Below are 21,178 nucleotides of genomic sequence, written 5' to 3'. Positions count from 1 at the left end.
TATAGTCACATAATTTGTGTAGTCTATGTGCGCCCGAATACTATTTGTGCCTGAGTGAACGTGAACGTTGATGTCGTGAGTTCGAATCTTAAAAAACACATATTTTTTCCAGCAACGATGGCGGGGTATTGACATTTATGTCTCCATATAGATATAGATTTATTTAGAAATTATATTTCATAATTAATAATTTAATAATATTTATTTTGTATCATAAATGTTTGTATTTTTTATATAAGTTAGATCAAAACTTCAAATTGTTTGACTCCTTGAAAAATTGATATTGCATCTTTTTTATAGAGAAGTATTTTATTTAGAAATTAGAAATAAAAAATATTTGGCGTGATTTACTATTAATTTTTGCTTAGCAAAATATCTAGGTCATGCCGCGGTAAATCATCACCTCTGATTAATGGCACATGGTTGCTTTAAATCTTTGATGGTTTTTGCAGCTGATAAGCTGACTAATGTTGTTTTATTATGAGAGAAAATTATTATACCATGACTGATAAACAGTTCTAGCGAACTGGGCATCGGAAATCTTGTTGCAGGTCTGATCCACGTCATATTTACGTGCATAACATACTCTGATTAACAAGGGCGACATCTAAACTTCACCTGATCTCGATCCCTAGTAGTACTACTAGTAAATAATGGATCAATAACCCTAGCTCTGCCCGCCTACAATCACTAGCTGCTACACTATCTTCCGGCTTCTGACTTTTCCACGTCCTGTTCGGTTGCCTGATTCGTATCGTTGCTGGTTCGTGAAGAAGTACTGCTGGCTAGTTTGTGTGAGAGAAAAATATTGTTCGGCTAGAAATTTACGATCGTTTACAACAAGCCACAGCCAAACGAATAGGCCGTCAGCCGTTGCCGTTGCCCTTGCCACCCAATCTCCCTCATTTTTCTATAAGGGCTCATTTTCTTAATCTTCAAGAGTTGACAAAACTTGACTAACCAAATTTTCTATTTTTCTTTTCTTCTTTTAATAATAAAATAAAAGGAATAAACAGGGGATTTCCAATCCCACCAGCATCACTGTACCGCGCCATTTGGGCGCAGCTATATAATAATATACTATAAATAGAAAAGGAATTGAGGGGATGAAATAGGAAAAAAAAACCAGCGTCTGACGCCTGGGGACCACCCTGGATCAAGGCCCATGTGACAATGTGAGACCCCTCTGCGGATCCATCGCCTCTCCTCACCCTGGGCATTCGGTCAGACCGAACCGATCGGTTCGGTTCCTCGGTCATTCGGTCAGTTCGGTCATCAGAAACCTGGGACCGATCGGTCTTTGCAAAAAACGAAGACCGAGGAAGTTCGGTCTCGGTTAGTTCGGTTCGGTCTCGGTCACGACCGAACTAACCGGACCTGAGTAGCAGCCACAAACAATAGCAGAATCTATAGCAATTTTCAACAGCATGCTTGCTATTTGAAGGCAAAAAAATAACAACACAATATATAAAACAAACCACACATTATTATGACAAGTTCTAGCACATAACTTTCTCAGTTCTCACAAATCACAATCACACATAATGACATAACAGAAGTACAGAACAAGAACTTCGGTCAGTTCGGTCAGTTCGGTTAACCGACACATATGACCGAACTTCTATCGGTTACTTCGGTTAGTTGGGAGCCAGGACCGAACTCATGACCGAACTTTTCGGTCTCGGTCTTTTCGGTCTCGGTCTCGGTCTTTTCGGTTCGGTCTTCGGTCTTCGGTTAATTATGCCCAGGGTGAGCCTCTCCCCACACACATGGCCGCCCCACCCAGATCCAAACCATTAATCACGCCACACACATCCGCTTCCAAGTTTTTTTTCTAAATAAAAATAAAAAAATCATTTCTAATAATCTCTTGTGTACTGTATTTATACCAAACCAAAAAAGTAAAAAGAACAAATAAATTGCCATGTAGTAGTAACTGTAAAACTCCATGAGCGGTAGCTGAGCAACAACCAACAAGTGCTGCTGCTGCATAGGGGATGCATGACGAGAGCAAAGAAGGCAAGTAGTGGATTTTTTTTTATTTTTAATCCTTTTTTATTCAATATTTTAATAATAATTGCTCATAGTTTTTTTTGCCGATCTAACCTTTTTGGCTGGCGCGACAACGTGTAATGGTGCAGCAACATCCACCACGTTAAACGGCATTTCTGACGTGGAAAACGCTGTCACGCCACTCCCGCTGGCGTGACAGTATTGTTCATCAGACTTCGTATTGAAGAGTTATGATTTTTCGAAAATTTAGTCTTATCATGCCACTCCCGGTGGTGCGACAAGACAATACTGTCACGCCACCAGGACTGGCGTGACAAGCTTTTCTACGTCGGAAACGCCATCCAACATGGCAGATGTTGCCGCACCACATGCCTTGGCGCGACAGCGTTGTTTGGTCATGCCAGGCGCGACCTAAAGGGTCAGATCTGAAAATATTTTTTGGAGTGGTTATTATTAAAATATTGATTAAAAATGATTGAAAAATAAAAATTCGCCGCAAGTAGCCGGGTCCATGTCCCCATTCTGTTTCTGGGCTTCTTCTGCCCCTGCCTGGAGTTTCACTGCGAAATAATTCGAAATCCTGCCTAAATAATTCGGTGGTCCAGGGGCGCCGTGGGACCTCTGCAAAATCATGACGGTATGATCGGGTAAACAATCAATCTTTTACACCCTTTTCGCGTCGTCTGCCATCCTCCATTCCTCCTCATCTTTCTCACTTTCTTTACCTGGGTGCTATGTGGTCTCTACCTGAAAGTACGGCGTTTGTGCATGCAACAATGTCCAGCTCCAGCAAAGGGAAATTTCCTGCAAACTTGTGCAAAAACAGGTGGGTTTGTTTTCGGACAAGAAGCTGGACATGAAGGGATAGTTGAGGTTGTAGATTTGTAGTCTTGTAGATGTAGAGGGGAAAGACATGGTACAAAAAAGAGTGGTATAGTGAGGTATATAAGGAAATTGCAACTAACTTTTTTTCTTATCAATATAATGGCGGCCCTTCAATGACGAAGAGACACAAAATGGAGGGAGTAATAGTTTTTCTCTTCGTTTTTGAAAAGGAAACAAACAGACGACATGGAATGCACGTTTTATAGTTTTGTCATGCTCAATTCAATATCACTTCCAGAATTTTCCTATTATAACAATTGAACTGGAAAAAAGAGTAGCATCGTCAAAGGCATACATCAAAAATCATTGTGGGTTTGTAGGGAACAACCAAAGCGTAGGGCCCTTCAATTTTGAAAACAAAAGCCAATTGATGATTTTACCATATATAAAACGAGCAGCTTATGGAGTTTGCATCTTTTCATTATTTCTTTGTCGATAACTCCAAAAGTTTGTATATAACAACTCAAGGTGGACATAATGGTTACAAACATCTATATAAATTATTGTTGTTTTCTAAAAAAATTTGTATACAAGAACTCAAGCTAGGCATAACAGTTATGGATGTGTGCACAAATACTTACTATAAAAGAGACAAGTTTGTACTTCAAAACTAGCAAGGCAATTTAAGCATTGTTCATGGTTATGGAGTGAGTTTATAGTAATACAATTGATGTCTTATGACTTATAGATCTTAGAGGATTTTGAACCTTTGACATTATACTTATCAAATGAATTAGCACTCTTTGCCTATTAGGGAACAAAGAAATATAAATAAAAAACCATTGCAGGTTCATAGAGAACCAACTAAAACATAGGGGACAAAGGTTTTTGGCTCTTCATTTTTTTGAAACTGAAGGCAATTAATGATGTTCTACGCATAAAACAAGCAAAGTATGGAGTACACATCTTTTCCTTATTTCTTTCGATAACTCCAAAAAAAATGTGTACAACTCATCAACAACTCAGGCTAAACATAACGGTTATGAATGTATGCATAAATTGTTGTCGTTTTCTAAAAAAAATCGTATAAAACAACTCAAGCTAGGCATAACGGTTATGAATGTGTGTGCAAACAATTGCTGTGTTTTCTCCGTGTCACGAGGACAACCACCGTTGAAGAGACAAAATTGTATTTCAAAATTGCACAACAATTTAAACATTCCTCATCGTTATTGAGTAGAGTTTACGGTAATACATTTGATGTCTTATGACTCAAAAATCTTAGAGGAATATTGAACTTTGACACTATACTTATCAAATGAGCTATCAATCTTTACTTCTTTAGGGAACAAAGACATATAAATCAAAAACCATTGTAGGTTCATAGGGAACCAACCAAAACATAGGCACCAAAGTTTTTTATATCTCCATTTTTTGAAACAGAAATAAATTGATGATGTTACTATATATAAAACAAGCAGAGTAACACACCATTTCATTATTTCTTTGTCGATAAATCCAAACAACTGTGTACAACAACTCAACAACTCATGCTAGACATAATGGTTATGAACATCAGTACATTATTGTTGTTTTCTCAACAAAATTGTATACAACAGCTCATGGTAGGCATAACGGTTATGAATATGTGTGCAAATAATTGTCGTTTTCTCCATATCACACGGATAGCCACCTTTGAAGAGACAAGTCAACCTTTGACACCATACTTATCAATGAGTTAGCACTCTTTGCTTCTTTAGGGAACAAAGACATATAAATAAAAAACCAATCCAGGTTCATAGGGAACCAAGCAAAACATTTACGTCTCCATTTTTTTAAACAGAAGTCAATTGTTGATGTTATTATGTATAAAACAAGAAGAATATGGAGTACACATCATTTCATTATTTCTTTGTCAATAAATTCAAAAAACGGTGTACAACAACTCAACAGCTCAGACTAGACATAATGGTTATGATCATCTATACAAATTATTGTCATTTTCTCAACAAAATTGCATACAACAGCTCAAGCTAGGCATAACGGTTATGAACGTGTGTGCAAATAATTATCGTTTTCTCCATGTCCGCGGATAGCCACCTTTGAAGAGTCAAGTCAGTGCTTCAAAACTAGCACGACAATTTAAACATTGCTCATGGTTATGGAGTAGGGTCTATAGTAATACATTTGATGTTTTATGACTTGCGAATCTTAGAAAAAAATTTAACCTTTGACACGGTACTTATCAATAAGTTATCACTCTTTACTTCTTTAGGGAATAAAGACATTTAACACAAAAACCATTGCAAGTTTGTAGGGAAACAACCAAAATATAGACACATAATGTTTTTGGTTCTTCAATTGTAGAAACAGAAGCCAATTAGTGATGTACTATGTATAAAACATGCAGAGTATAGAGTACACATCTTTTCATTAATTCTTTGTCGATAACTCCAAAAAATTGTGTACAACAACTCAACAGCTCAGGTTAAACATAATGGTTATGAACATCTATACAAATTATTGTCTTTTTCTCGACAAAATTTTGTACAACAGCTCATGCTAGACATAACGGTTATGAACGTATGTGCAAATAGTTGTCGTTTTCTCTATGTCACGCGGATAGCCACCTTTGAAGAGACAAGTATGTTCTTCAAAACTAGCACGACAATTTAAGCATTGCTCATGGTTATGGAGTATGGTTTATAGTTATACACTTGGTGTCTTATGACTCACAAATCGGAATTTTGAACCTTTGACAATGTACTTATCAATGAGTTATCACTCTTTACTTCTTTAGGGAACAAAGGCATATAAATCAAAAACCATTGCAGGTTCGTAGGAAACAATGGTCTTTGGCTCTTCAATTTTTGAAACAGAAGCCAATTGATGATGTTATTACGTATAAAACAAGCATAGTATGGAGTACACATCTTTTTATATTATCTGTCGATAATTCCAAAAAAATTGTATACAACATGTTAACGGCTCAAGCTAGACATTTATGAGCATGTGCGTAGATTATTGTCGTTTTCTCCAGCAATTTATATGCAACAGCTCAAGCTAGACATAACGGTTACGAACATATGCGTAAATTATTGTCGTTTTCTCCAATCTCATGCAGATGCCACCATTGAAGAGACACAAGTTTGTGCTCCAAAACTAGCCCAACAATTTAAGCATTGCTCATGGTTATGGAGTAGAGTTTACGGTCGGCTCACAAATCTTAGAGCAATTTACCGAGAAGTCATCTAATTTCCTAATTATCGAAACAAAGTAACTATCACACTGATGGAAGCATAGCCTCACTCACCTTTCAGACATGTCCACTGGACATGTTGGTGAAACAGACACCACAGACAAAGCAACGCTGTGGTCTGTGGATGGACTTCACCCCCTATTGCTCTCTGCTGCAGCGCATTGCAGGGGTGTGGGCACACGCATGACGTATCATAAAATCCAAAACGCTCAAAACAATCATAAAACGCCAATTGATTACTTAGCGATCAATCAGCGGCGTAATTTTAATGTGTAGACAGAGACGGACAAAATCGCATAACAAAACGGTTCTCCTCCCTCCGAAGAAATGTGTAGATAGAGAGAGAAACAAGAGAGAGAGGGGGAGAATGAGAAGGGGAGAAGAAAACAAAAGTTCTTCACCCGTTCCGTCTTGCTCACTTTTCAATCTCTCACGTCGCCCCATTGCAAGGCTGCTTCTGGTGTCCCTCTCTCTTTCACACACACACACACTTTCCCTCTCTTCCCCTGTTCCTGGGCAAGCCCCTCATGACGTGACGGTAGGGGGAGGCGCTGCCCAGTCTACTCTAGCCTGGGTCTGGAGAGAGAGAGGGAGAGGAGACGAGGGTCGGAGGGTGGGAGTAATACAACAGAGCCAAGCCGAGGGAGGAGAGAGGGGAGGGGGAGCAGAGAACCCAAAGAGGCAAGGCAAGGAAGCAGGGAGGAACTCCAAGATTGGGGGCGACTGGTAAGCAAGAAAGGAAGCTCTTTTCTTTAGTATCACCGGGCAATTGATTTCCGCCGCCATCCATTCCGCTCAAGTCTTACCTTCCGCTGCCGCCGCAGATAAGAGCGAGGAGCAGAGGCGCCGTTTTTTTCTCCGATTCCCTCAGCTTCCTGGGGGGCCGAGGTTCGCCGGGCGCGGACGGACGCCGCGATGGCCGGCGTTGACGCCGCCAGGTACGCGCACAGCCCGGCGCACCACGCCGTGGCGGTGCGGGACCACGCCGCGCTGCGCCGCGTGCTGGACGCGCTCCCGCGGGCCCGCCGGCCCGAGGAGATCCGGACGGAGGCGGACTCCGTCGCCGAGGAGGCCCGCGCCGAGGCCGTCTCGGCGGTCATCGACCGCCGCGACGTGCCGGGGCGGGAGACGCCGCTCCACCTCGCCGTGCGCCTCTGCGACGCCACGGCGGCCGAGATGCTCATGGCGGCCGGCGCCGACTGGAGCCTGCAGAACGAGCAGGGCTGGAGCGCGCTCCAGGAGGCCATCTGCGCGCGCGAGGAGGCCCTGGCGCGCGTCATCGTGCGCCACTACCAGCCCCTCGCCTGGGCCAAGTGGTGCCGCCGCCTTCCCCGCGTCGTCGCCGCCATGCACCGGATGCGGGACTTCTACATGGAGATCACCTTCCACTTCGAGAGCTCCGTCATCCCATTCATCTCCCGCATCGCGCCCTCCGACACCTACAGTGTCTGGAAGCGCGGCGCCAACCTCCGCGCCGACATGACCCTCGCCGGTTTCGATGGCTTCAAGATCCAGCGCTCCGACCAGACCATACTCTTCCTCGGGGAGGGTTCGGAGGACGGCAAGGTGCCGCCGGGTTCACTGTTCATGATCAACCACAAGGACAAGGAGATTATGAACGCGCTGGAGGGGGCAGGCGCCCCGGCCTCAGAGGCAGAGGTCCAGCAGGAGGTCACTGCAATGTCACAGACCAACATCTTCCGTCCGGGGATCGACGTCACCCAAGCGGTGCTGCTCCCGCAGCTCACATGGCGGCGGCAGGAACGGACAGAGGCCGTTGGTCCGTGGAAGGCAAAGGTGTATGACATGAATCATGTGGTGGTCAGTGTCAAGTCAAGGAGGGTCCCGGGGGCGATGACGGATGAGGAATTCTTCTCATCTTGCAATGACAATGATACAGAGAGCGAGGGGTTTGATGATGTTCTGACAGAGGAGGAGAAGAAGCAGCTGGAGGCCGCTCTAAAAATGGATTCTCCAGATGCCGGTGGGGAGTCCGACTCATTTGCTGGTCCTCGACATAGTTGCGTTGAGCCAAGGGAGAGGGAGATACCGATTGAGGACATGAGTGTTTCTGGAATTGGAGAGAGTAAGCATGACAAGAAAGGTTGGTTCAGTAATTGGGGAAAGAGGAGTCAGGTTAGCAAGCCAGAAGGGGTGAAGAAGATGGCACCTCCAAGGAGCTCGCTCTGTGTAGATGAGAAGGTGAGCGACCTCCTCATTCAATCGCCCTCAAATGTACAAACAAGACCAGGAAGGCATTCGGTAGATGTAGTCAGAGCAGATGACAACAGAAGGATCAGGGAAAGGGATAATAGGAGACATGTTGCTTCTGCGGAGAATGAGCATAGGCGCAAAGAAGGTTCCAAAGAAAGCGAGTATAAGAAAGGACTAAGGCCTGTTCTCTGGCTCTCTCCAAATTTCCCTCTTCGGACTGAGGAGCTGCTGCCATTGCTTGATATTCTTGCAAACAAGGTGAAGGCAATTCGTCGTTTGAGGGATCTACTTACAACAAAACTCCCTCCAGGAACATTTCCAGTCAAGGTATGATCTGATACATGTTTCAAGATGCAATACCTTCTCTACAGTTTGTCCCTCCATTATGTGTGCTGTTAATTCACCTTGATTGTTTCATATCTAGTTTAACACTCAATTTTGTGTCAGTTTCTGTAGTTAGAAAAATCGCCACTGTATAGATTAATTACCCTGCATGCTTGAAGACATGAGCTTGTTTTAGAACTATTGGAGAGCCATCTTGCAGTAGTCGACATAATTATACCTTCGTAGCTATCTAAATTTCTGTCATTATGTGCTGCAGTTTGTACATAATTGTTGACCTGGTTATTCTCTTTCATAAATCCGATAATTTCTGTCCATTGGGCACATTGAAATTGTACTGTCGGTAACATTTCATAATTCATAGACAGAAAGTGTTTTTTGGGTGTTAGATTGGTTGCACAGGATGTATGAAACATGTGCTCTTAGTCTAAAATTGATTCTGGCTGTTAAACTTTTTTGTATCCTGTTTTGTGCAAGGAAACAACAATGATATGAAGCTTAACATGCAGTCTCTATAGTAGTGGACTAGGATAAAGTAGGTAGCAAGGTAGATTTTATACAATCAAGTTTCTCTACTAGGCCAGATATTTATGTTAATGAATCTTTGTAATATCATACTTGGAGAGTCCCTTTTTTGTGTTTGTTTACTGATCAAATTCAGAGCATTTACCACTTGTATGGTCGCTAAAATGTTTTAGGGATACCTTGTTCATATATTCATATCCTATTCTGATAGATGGTCACTTCTTACCTAGTTAATGTGGTCCTCTACTACTGTAGTAGGCAATGAGTAGTTAGATGATTTTATATTGCAGTCTCATACTATTAGTTTTAAGCTTTGAAAGGTGTTTTCTGTTGGAGATCTCCGCACCAATGAATATCATGGAATATATATACCTTTGTCAACTTGATTGAGCCATACTTTGTATGGTTGAAAAACTAACATCTATCAATATTCATGGGGAAGTTTGGTGCAAATTGGTGTCTATATTGCTGATTTTATCAAATCTTAGCTCCAATATTGGCTGCCTTAGGAAAAATAAGTTTTAAAATCAGATTCAGGATCAATTTAAATTACTGTAGACCATAGGGTTTATCAGGTGAGTGACTATTGATATTACAGACCTGCTTTAGACATCATATTCATTTGTAGCAGAAACTGTTTAATGTTATTTTTGTCTTGAAAGGTTCTATTTTCAGTTTGAAGTAGAATATAATGTGGGCCTAAATTTTCAATGCAAGGCATGAAGTTCTATACTTATGATTCAAATGGATCATTCTATATAATTTTAGTTAGGTATTGGAGTTGGTAACAAGACAACCTTACAGTTTACACTTTGCAACAACGCATCGTTCTCTAGATTGCTGATATTGATATTGTTACATTGTTCCTGTTTTTGTTATTATTGGTGTGGTTCTACATGTCTATCTTGGTATATCTTTCATGCCATATCTGCCAAGTAGGGAGCATTAGCCTAATATTAGACTTTTATTGGAATGGGTGAGGGAATCCCATAGAGGCAACATAAATATGAATCTAGGGGATCAGATGAGTGAAATAGGATACAATTTTTCATAGGAAAATAGTACCATCTAGTGTTATCCATGTTTTACTTACTAATCTGTAATAAGGTATACTGTTATTACATCTAGTGTTATACTGTTATCCACTCATTTGTTAACAGGAACGTTGCTCTTAGATGCTTGTATTTTTTTTTCCTAAGTACTATAGATGTATGCACGCTTGGTAAAAAAACTAATTGCACTTTCATATGGCAGCATGCTATGGAAACAGGCAGTAGGATCAAGTAGACAGCATTCAAATACAAGAGGAAAAACGTAGATAGTTTGCCTGATTCATTTGTTTGGACTTTAGTTCTAATTCAACGGTTCGTGTATTGATATATGCAATCTTCGTTGAAGTATCCATTCAACAGATGCTGGTATATAATTTCAGAAAAATCGATGCAACTAAGAATCATGCATGCTTAGATTGAGAAAACTAATTTGTCCTGTTTGTTGCCTACTGCAGAAATATACTTTTATCTAATCTTGCTCTTTGTTGAATAACAATTTCTTTCCTGCAGTTATAATCCTTTCTGTGCCATTGTAATAGTCAATGTATAATTCAGTAATGATTTTTTCCCCTCAGGTTGCTATTCCAGTTGTGCCTACAATCAGAGTGCTTGTGACATTCACAAAATTTGAAGAGCTACAGCCGCTGGAGGAGTTCACCACACCACCTTCAAGTCCTGACAACAGCAAGAGCCCAGCAGTGCAGCCTTCTTCAAGCTCCTGGATTCAGTGGATCAAGGCGCCTTACCGCCAGAACTTCTCGACGGCACCGGGCCCAAGCAGCCGCGTGGAGGACATCCAGGACCCATTTGCCATTCCTTCCGATTACGTGTGGACAACACCTGAAGAGAAGAAAAAGAAGACACAGGAAAAAAAGAACAAGTCGAAAAAAGGCAGGAACGGGGCATAGATAGTAGTAGGTGATGATAGCATTGGTGAGGGGAGTTTTAAAGTTACTATGCTGTGGGTGAAAAGGGCTATACTCTGCCGGATCTAACAGGAGGGATGAGTGGAAGATTTGGAGATTTCGACTGCCCTGACGTCGAATATTGAGAAGCGACCGCTTGTCTTACTTTCATTGTGTTATAACAGATTTGCTGTCAACATTCTTTCGTTTAACCCAAATCGTTTCGGTCCTGATTATTATTGCCATCTATTGGTAGATTTTGAGATGTGGTGGCTTCTGGTATTGTAGTTTTTTAAAGTTATTTGCCATCTTTACCGTGCCAACATTCCAACAACAATCGATGCCCTTCTGCTGTAGTATATTTGTTGAATGGTACGAATTGTAGCTGATCATGTCCTCTGGACCCATTTCCCAGTGATGTACAGCCCCGATGTCCAACTCCGTACTGCCTAGGTACGGCGCATCTTGTTCTCCTTTTCCGACTGTAGCTACGCATGCTGAAATACTGTAATGGTACTTCGGTTCTTCCGTCTGAGTACAAGCTGAAAATACTGTAATGGTACTTCGGTTATTCCTTCTGAGTACAATTATTGTTTTTTGAGGAATCAAATAATTTTAAATTTGATTAAAATTTTAAACAAATATCAAATAAATATTATTAAATTAATTACAAAATATATTTTTACAGTAAATTTTTCTGGAGACATAAATGGTGAGGGTCATACTTGAGAAAAATTTACTTGTCCCAAACTGTAGGTGGTCGCGTGCATGTATAAATAAATAAATTTAACTTGACTTCTTAGCCACTTGAGAAAATCGTCATGTGCTCAGGCGTCCATAATAACAAAAAAATTACTACAAGAACAATTTTAATCAAATTGATAAACAAATCACAAGCACATGATAACTATTCACAAAAACAAATAAAAAAGAGTAAAATACAGCAAGGTCCTTTAACTTTTGGACGGGTGAAAATGTATTTTTGGGTATATAAACTTTTTAAGTAGTTCACTGTGGGTCCATAAGCCTTCCCCAGGCCATTAGATCCTATGTGGCACGCAGTGTCAGCATCTAGTGTGGAAGAGAGAGCATGTGAGGATCACGTGTCCACCGCTGGCTAGGTAAAATTTACAAGTGACCCCCTGGTCTTTCCTCTCTCTTCCATTCCACTTCATATCTATCCCTTGCCACCCTAGCCTTCAGCTATCTTCATTCCTATCCGGATTTTCCATGTCTCACTTTTACCTTTGATTCATCAAAGGTCTAAGGAGGAAGGGGCAATCCAACAACTCCCACCAACTAATCTAGCATCACTAACAAATCTAGGTTAGAGAGAGAGAGAGAATCTTCCTTTTACCTTTTTTACCCCTATTTAGAAAATGCGTATGTTCTGAGGTAGCTTGATCTGATCTACTTTGTGCATAGGGTAGAATTGTGCCGTGAAAGCATCTAGGCCCCTTGTTGGGTTTCGGTGATTAATGACAATACAATATTACTATGACTAACGTGTGTTTTGCAGAGGCAATTAAGTTAGGTCATGGTAATGGAGATCAATTGGGCAATCAAGGTTGTCATGCCCCTACGATGGAAATCGTTTCGATTTTCAAAGGATGGACGACAAGGTTAAGGATGACTAGTTCTAAGTGTCGATTGGAGTTGGAGTGACACTTAGAGTAGTTTAGGACTTTGTTTTTCCTTTGGCCGTACTATTAAGGGGGGTATGGACGGGTAGCTTGACCTAGGTGAGTCTAGTGAGTTAGGTGTGGTGCACACTTGTTAAAACTAGCACTAAGTAGCTCCAACATCCCTATGATCCTATGGAGCAAACTTCATTCACATATGTTCGAGAGTTGGAAGTGAATGGAGGGTCAAATGCTGACCGGACGCTGGCTCCGGTGCGACCGGACGCTGGCCGCAGGGTCCGGTCAGTTCATTTGATCAAGAGACTGTTCGGTGCGACTGGACGCTGGAGTGGTCAAGTGACCGGACGCTGAGAGGCAGTGTTCGGTCGACTCCAGTAAGGTTTCAGAGAAGGAAATCTGCGACCGAACGTGTCCGGTCAATACTGACTGAACCCTGAGGATCCAGCGTCCGGTCGAGTACAGTAAGCATCCAGTGAGGGTTTAATGCGACCGAACGCGTCCGGTCAGTGGTGATCGGACCCTGCCAGTGTCCGGTCAACACTTAACACTGGTGTGCGGGTTGAACTGACCGGAGCGTCCGGTCACCCCTCAGAAGCTCATAACGGTTCGTTTTTCAGGCTGCCTTATAAATAGAAGCTCCACTCGTGTGTGGAGTCACTTTTGCTCATTCCAACAGCTGAGAAACACATTTGTGAGTGCCAAGAAGAGCAAGGTCCTAGTGAGGTGATTGAGATTCGTGAATCCAAGACAGTAGCCTCATTAGTGAATCAAGAGTAGCAAAGTGTGCATCCACCATTCTCATTAGGCTTCGCGTGGTCAAGTGAGAGTTCATGCTTGTTACTCTTGGTGATCGCCATCACCTAGACGGCTTGATGGTGATTGGGAGCTTGGTGATCACCCGGCGGAGCTTGTGGGTGACCCAACTCAAGTTGTGAGCGGTTTTGGGTGATTCGCCGCGATGGAGTGTCGAAGAATCAACCCGTAGAGAGCACTTGATCCTTGCGCGGATCAAGGGGGAGCTACACCCTTGCGCGGTTGCTCCAACGAGGACTAGTGGGGAGTGGTGACTCTCCGATACCTTGGCAAAACATCGCCGCGTTCCTCTCTCTCTATTTACTTTGAGCATTTACTTTGAGCAATTCAATACTTGTCTTTACATTAATAGAATTGCCATGCTAGAGTAAGTTTGGAACATAGGTTGCAAGTCCGTTGTGCGTTAGATTAATAGAAACACTTTTCTAGGCACAAGGGGTTAATTGGGCTAACCGTAGGATTTAATTATTGCAAGAAAATTTAGAATTAGCCCAATTCACCTCCCCTCTTGGGCATCTTGATCCTTTTAATTGGTATCAGAGCCTCGTGCTCATGTTTTTAAGCTTAATCGCTGTCACACCCAATTTTAAGGATAAAATTGAATGCACAAAACTCGTGTGTGCCCAGGAATCAATCACACACACAAGCTGACAAATTACAAATAGTATCATCACGGTGTCTCATACATCAGAGTTATAATAAAACTTAGTCTTATACATCACAGCGGAGTACTAAAAAGATAATAAACTCTCATGGCCGTCATCACAGGGAAGGTCAACTGGTTGACCACAAGCCTAATAATCCTCTGGGAAATCCTCATACCCGTTGTCATCTGTTACCCATCCGGGATTTTTATCCAAGTAAAGAAAATAAACAAGTGTAAGTACATTCCGTACTTAGCAAGCTAACATGGGGATATGAAGCTCAAAAAGGATAGACTCTGGTTTACTGCAGTTAGCATTTTTAATAGGTCAAACTTTTATTTTCAAGTATTATCAAGTTATGCTTAAGCTCCCATTTAATTCCCATAAGAACATATATCAAGGTCAGGTTTACCATATTTCATCATAGAACAACTTAAATGATCATCATCAAGTAACCAGTTATTCTGTGAGTTTTCCGGGCCGCTCGTAACCGTGAGCACGGCTGTTATAATAGTTTGTTACCCTCTACAGAGGTGGTACACATTCACCGCGAGTCGTGATCCCCATATGCCCGGGTTAATTACTCCCATGTCACTACCAAGGTGAGCGGGCAGGGTACACTATGAAGCCATTTCATAGGTTTCCCTAACAAGTTAGGGCCGCTAGGTTTCCTTGGCAGGCAGATGTAGGGACCCCCCTTTCCTATGGCACAAATCCATCGCGGCTATACTCATAGGAACAGAGGCAGCCCTATACCCAAAGTGGCAAGCCCCATTTGCGCAAAAAAGGTAACCTCTAACCAGCTAGGAAAGGTCCTATTACTGAGCTAAAGTCAGAGCCATATGACTCTCCCGGTTGCACTGTCAGTCCCAGCTTTTGCCGACAGATAAGTCCTTATGAAAGGCCGGGAGCAACATGAACAAAGGTCATTTGCACTTTCACCCTATGGAACAGTTGTTATAAATCATGTTACTCACTTTGTTCCATAGTATTATTCATCAACATGTATATCAAGTTCAGTTAGAGCACTAGCAATCTACCCATATGCATTTAACCCATAGGAGACAAGGAACATGATAACAATCACTAGGATGTCCTTACGGGTATCAAAATTAGACACATGCAAATGAGTAATTGATTAAAGTGAAATAGGACATCAAGGAAGGCCCATGTTATACTTGCCTTGGTTCACAAACTCGTGCTGGTCCTGCTGGTCGTCGAAGAGTTCTTGGTCTCCAACGTTTTCCTCACCGTCTGAACGCGACCAACTCGGCAACATACAACATTCCAAAAGCATTCATGCAAAGCAAACATTCCTATCATTAGAACAGTACACCAACAGTATTGAAATCAAGATAAAATGTCTGTAAAACTAATCTACGTTTCGCTACGATCACGTCAACGCGAAGTTCACGAAAAACGGAGCTAAAATACGAAAGTTATGATTAAAACGGGTTTTCCTATAGCCCTATATTTAATTAAATCTAATCATGAAATTAAAAAGTTCCAAACTTGACTAACAGTAGCTCCAACATATAGCTTATGAAATTACGAAGCTAACGCGATTTGAATGGACCAATTCGGAGCTAAAACGACAATTCTATAAGCGAAACAGTTCGAATGGCATTTCTGTAAATACTGAAAGCGTACTTTTGACTTAAGCCGTGGAGTTTACGCTTTCTAATCGAGATTGCGCATTCGGGGAAATACGTTTTGGACTATGGGTTAAGACTTAGAAAAGTCCAGGGGCTCTTATGCAAAATCACCCGCGAAGGGGTAACTTCTATTCCTGGCCGTAGATCTCGCGATGGACGGTTCGGATTAGATGTGGGGGGAGAAAGAAGAAAACGCCGGTGAGGAACAGTGTAGCCGCGGCGGCTCTGCCATTGCCGGCGGCATGGAGCTTCATGGCGCACGCGGATAAGGCTCAAACGACCACGAACACGTGAATAACCGCACAGGGAGAAAGAGGGGAGCCAAGCGAGCTCACCACGGCGAAAATCGAAGGCGGTGATGAAGCGAGGACGGCAGACCACGGTGAGCAGCGGACGGCGGCGTTCTGTGAAGACCGACGACCAAGAGTTAGCGATTGAAGGCGAAAAACAAGAAGACAAAGGCTACAAGAGGTCCGTTACATCACGGCAAAGCTCGGCTGAGGGCCAGACGCGACGGCGAGGCGACGGGAACGGCTGCTCGCGCACGGCGGATCCGGCGAGTGCTACGACGGTTGTTGCGGCTTCTTCGGCACGAGCAAGTGCGAAAGGAGAGCGGGAAAAAAAACAGCGGGGGTGCGCGGAGGGTCTCGGCTCCCTTTTAACGAGGCCGTGGAGCGGGGCGACGCGCCCACGTCGCGAGGAGCGAGTGTGGGGCGGCGGTTGCGCAGCGGCAGTTGCTTGACTGGGCGGGGCGTGTGGGAGGAGGTGGGGGAAAGAGCTGACAAGCGGGCCCGCTTAGGCAGCGACTAACGCTCGGGGAAAGGGCGCGGTGCTGGGCTGGCGCGGGGGGCAGCAGTTCCGCCTGAACTGGGCCGGCCCAGGAAGCAGAATGGGAGGAGTGGAAGGAAGAGAGGGGAGCGGGCCATCGGGGAGCTGGGCCAGCAGGCCGAAATGAGAGAGAGGGGGAAGATGTTCATTTTTCTTTTTTATTTTCCAAACAAATTTTCCCAAAAGCATTTTCAAATAATTTTTGAATTCATTTGAACTCTAATTCATGAACAATCATCCCATGAATAAATGTTGCAGCAGCATGTATGCATCAAAAGTTTCAAATCTCATAATTGATTTTAATTCCCCAAAAATTATTAATTTCCTATAATTGAATGCACACTTTATGACATAATTAAATCAAATTTACTTATAAAAAAATGAAAAATTTTGGGTGTTACAATTCTACCCCCCTTAAGATGAATCTCGTCCTCAAGATTCGGGTGATTGCTTACTCAAACAGTTGGGGATAAGTCTTTCTCAGATCCTCTTCTCTTTCCCAAGTAGCCTCATCCTCTGTATAACGATTCCACTGCACCTTGCACATCTTTACTGTTTGGCTTCTCGTAACTCTTTCAGCAGTTTCCAAAATCTTTATCGGATACTCTTCATAAGTAAGATCTTCCTTGACAACAAGTTCTTCCAAAGGAATTTGTTCTTCTGGTACCCTCAGACACTTTTTTCAACTGGGAAACATGGAACACGTTGTGCACACCGGACAAGCTCTCAGGCAGTTCCAACTGATAAGCTACTTCTCCACGTCTCTCTAGGATCTTAAAAGGTCCTATATATCTTGGGGCTAACTTTCCCTTCATATTGAATCTTCTCACACTTCTCATTGGTGATACTTTCAGGTACACATAATCACCAATCTTGAAAGTCAGCTCTCTTCTGCGAGTATCAGCGTAACTCTTCTGTCGAGACTGAGCTACTCTCAAATTGTCTCTAATCATTCTCACTTGTTCTTCCGTGTCTCTAAGGACATCGGGACCAAACACTTGAGTTTCTCCAGTCTGATTCCAGAACAAAGGCGTTCTACACTTACGTCCATACAACGCCTCGAAAGGTGCCATCTTGAGGCTCTTCTGATAACTGTTGTTGTATGAGAACTCTGCGTAAGGCAGACTCTTATCCCAACTATCACCATACTGAAGTGCACAGGCTCTCAACATATCTTCCAAAATCTGGTTGATCCTTTCCGTCTGTCCATCAGTTTGCGGGTGATAAGCAGAATTGAAATTCAACTTTGTTCCCAAAGATCTATGTACTTTATGCCAGAATTGTGATGTAAATTGGGTGCCTCTATCCGACACAATTTTCTTGGGAACACCATGTAAGCACACTATTCGTTCCATGTATAACTCTGCTAATCTTGCACCATTATAAGTAGTCTTGACTGGTAAAAAGTGAGCGACCTTGGTGAGTCGATCCACTATTACCCATATTGAATCATAACCTCTTTGAGTGCGGGGTAATCCTACAATAAAATCCATGCCAACTTCTTCCCATTTCCACTCAGGGATCTTCATTGGTTGTAGTAACCCTGCAGGTCTTTGATGCTCAGCTTTCACTCTTTGACAAGTGTCACACAAAGCCACATATTCTGCCACATCTCTCTTCAAACCATACCACCAGTACTTTTCTTTGAGATCCAAGTACATCTTGGTACTTCCGGGATGTATAGAATAAGCAGACTCATGGGCCTCTTGCAGAATTGCATCTCGGATAGCTTTCACTTCTGGTACACATATCCTTTTCCCGAACCAAAGAGTTCCTTTCTCATCCATTCTGAATCCGGGTGCCTTTCCAAGCACTACATTCTCTGCTATCTCCTTAAGTTTTTCATCCTCCAATTGTCCTTTGCGTATCTCCTGCTCCAATGTAGGCTCTATCACCAATTCCATTGCATTAGTGACCAGGCTCAAGTTGAGATACTCCATTTCAGCACACAACTCTGCTGACATAGATGTTGTCTGAATTCCATTGGCATAGCTCTTTCTGCTAAGTGCATCAGCTACAACGTTTGCCTTTCCCGGGTGATAATGCACTTCCAAATCATAATCTTTGATCAATTCCAACCAACGACGTTGTCTTAAATTCAGATCTGATTGGGTGAAGATATATTTCAAACTCTTATGATCAGTATAGATATCACTCTTATGTCCAATCAGATAATGTCTCCAGATCTTCAAAGCATGAACCACAACTGCCAATTCCAAGTCATGAGTAGGATAATTCAACTCATGCTTCCTTAGTTGTCTAGATGCATATGCAACCACTCTTCCTTCTTGCATAAGCACACATCCAAGACCCAAACGGGATGCATCACAATATATAGAGAAGTTCTTGTTTAAATCGGGCAAAATTAATACTGGAGCTATAGTCAATCTCTTCTTTAGCTCTTCAAAGTTTGCTTGGCATTTATCCGACCATACATACTTAGCATTCTTTTCCAACAAAACTGGCATAGGCTTGGCTAGCTTGGAAAAGCCTTCAATGAACCTTCGGTAATAACCAGCCAATCCCAAAAAGCTACTAATCTCACTTACAGTAGTTGGTGGTTTCCAATTCAGTACATCTTGCACTTTGCCTGGATCCACTGCTATCCCACCATTGGAGACAATATGACCCAGAAAAGAAACTTCCTTTAACCAAAACTCACACTTGCTCCGCTTAGCGTACAACTTATGCTCTCTAAGCTTTTGCAAGACCATCCTTATGTGTTCCGCATGTTCTTCTTTAGTCTTGGAGAATATTAGTATGTCATTTATGAATACTACCACAAATTTATCCAGAAATTCCATGAACACCTTATTCATCAAATACATAAAGTATGCAGGTGCATTGGTCAATCCAAAAGACATAACAGTGTACTCATACAATCCATACCGTGTAGTGAATGTTGTCTTGGGTATATCCGAGTTCCAAATCTTAAGCTGATGATAACCAGATCGGAGATCAATCTTGGAGAACACATGAGCTCCTCTCAACTGATCAAACAAATCATCTATCCTAGGCAAAGGGTATTTATTCTTGATGGTAACCTCATTAAGTGAGCGGTAATCCACACACATCCGTTGACTACCATCCTTCTTATCCACAAAGATCACAGGTGCCCCCACGAGGAAGAACTGGGGCGTATGAAACCTTTTTCTTGCAACTCTTTTAGTTGTTTCTTAAGCTCTTCTAATTCATTAACTCCCATTCTATATGGGCGTTTAGCTATTGGTGCAGTTCCAGGTAATAGTTCAATAATGAATTCAATGTCTCGGTCAGGTGGCATACCTGGCAAGTCATCGGGGAAGACATCCGGAAATTCCTCCACGACACGATCTTGTTCATTGACTTCACCATCTAGCTGATTCACTGTGGCTGTAGGCTGAGCTTGCACTACTACTTCTACACAGATTCTATCCCCATTGAGTGATGTCACAACCACAGATTTCTCCTGACACTGAATCACTGCCCGGTGTTGTTTCATCCAATCCATTCCCAGGATAAGGTCAATTCCCGCTGTTCTCAACACAATAGGCTTCACCTTGAAGTCTACCCCCCTTAAGGAAATGCTAGTTGAGGGGCTCCAATAAGAAGCGGGCATACTACCTCCCGGGGAATTCACTAGTATTGGGTTTTTCATGGCACACAAAGGTATGCTATGCATTCTAACAAAAGCTTGGGAGATAAAAGAATGCGAAGCACCAGAATCAAAAAGTACGGTAGCAGAAATAGAGTTGACACTGAATGTACCCAACATGACCTCAGGCGTCTCCCGAGCTGCATCAGATGACACATAGTTCACCTTTGCTGTGAGAGGTGGTTGGGCGTTGAACTTCTGATTGTTGGTCTGGTTCTGAGGTGCTTGCTGGTTCTGCTTCTTAGGACACTGATGAGCATAGTGACCTACTTCTCCACATCGGTAACAGGCATTGGGATTGTTGGGTGCACCACTCTTCACAGGAGCATTGTTAGGCACTCCCTGGCATGTTGCAGGATTGCTAGTCTGTTGCGAGGGACGCTGATTTCCAAACTGTTGCTGATACTGAGGGCGTTGCTGGAACAGGTTCCGCTGAGGATACTGACCACGGTTTCCCTGGTGAGTTGGTCCTTGATTCCTCTACTGGAAACCTTGCTGGGGATAAGCACGTGGGCGAGTGTTGCTTCCAGAAGCTTGCCCTTGAAGCCTTCTCTTCTTAGCTTCCATCTCCTTGCGCTTATCATCAATCACGATTGCGTGATTCACCAAAGACTGGAAGTTAGGATAAGTATTAGACATCAGCTGGAGCTGCAGTCCATCATAGAGTCCCTTGAGGAAATGGCATTGCTTATCCTTGTCATCTGCCACATCATTAGGAGCGTAGCGAGATAGCTGTGCGAACTTGTCCCGATATTCCGCCACAGTCATTGATCCTTGCTTGAGAGATCTGAATTCTTCCTGCTTCAGTTCCACTAGTCCATCAGGA

General features: G+C 42.8%; 1 protein-coding gene across 1 annotated transcript; it reads left to right on the top strand.

Moving 5' to 3' along the window:
• Positions 1-6,433: 6,433 nt before the first annotated feature.
• LOC136541656 (uncharacterized) lies at positions 6,434-11,371 on the top strand. Its single transcript, XM_066533649.1, has 3 exons — positions 6,434-6,823; positions 6,922-8,638; positions 10,806-11,371. Exons 2-3 carry the CDS (start codon positions 7,013-7,015, stop codon positions 11,136-11,138), a joined length of 1,959 nt encoding a protein of 652 aa, XP_066389746.1. The 5' UTR covers positions 6,434-6,823; positions 6,922-7,012; the 3' UTR covers positions 11,139-11,371.
• The last annotated feature ends 9,807 nt before the right edge of the window (positions 11,372-21,178 follow it).

The sequence above is a fragment of the Miscanthus floridulus genome, chromosome 3 (assembly GCF_019320115.1).
Source record: "Miscanthus floridulus cultivar M001 chromosome 3, ASM1932011v1, whole genome shotgun sequence".
Lineage (NCBI taxonomy): Eukaryota > Viridiplantae > Streptophyta > Magnoliopsida > Poales > Poaceae > Miscanthus > Miscanthus floridulus.
Note: the sequence above shows the minus strand (reverse complement) of the source record. Positions and strands in the feature narration are given on the sequence as shown.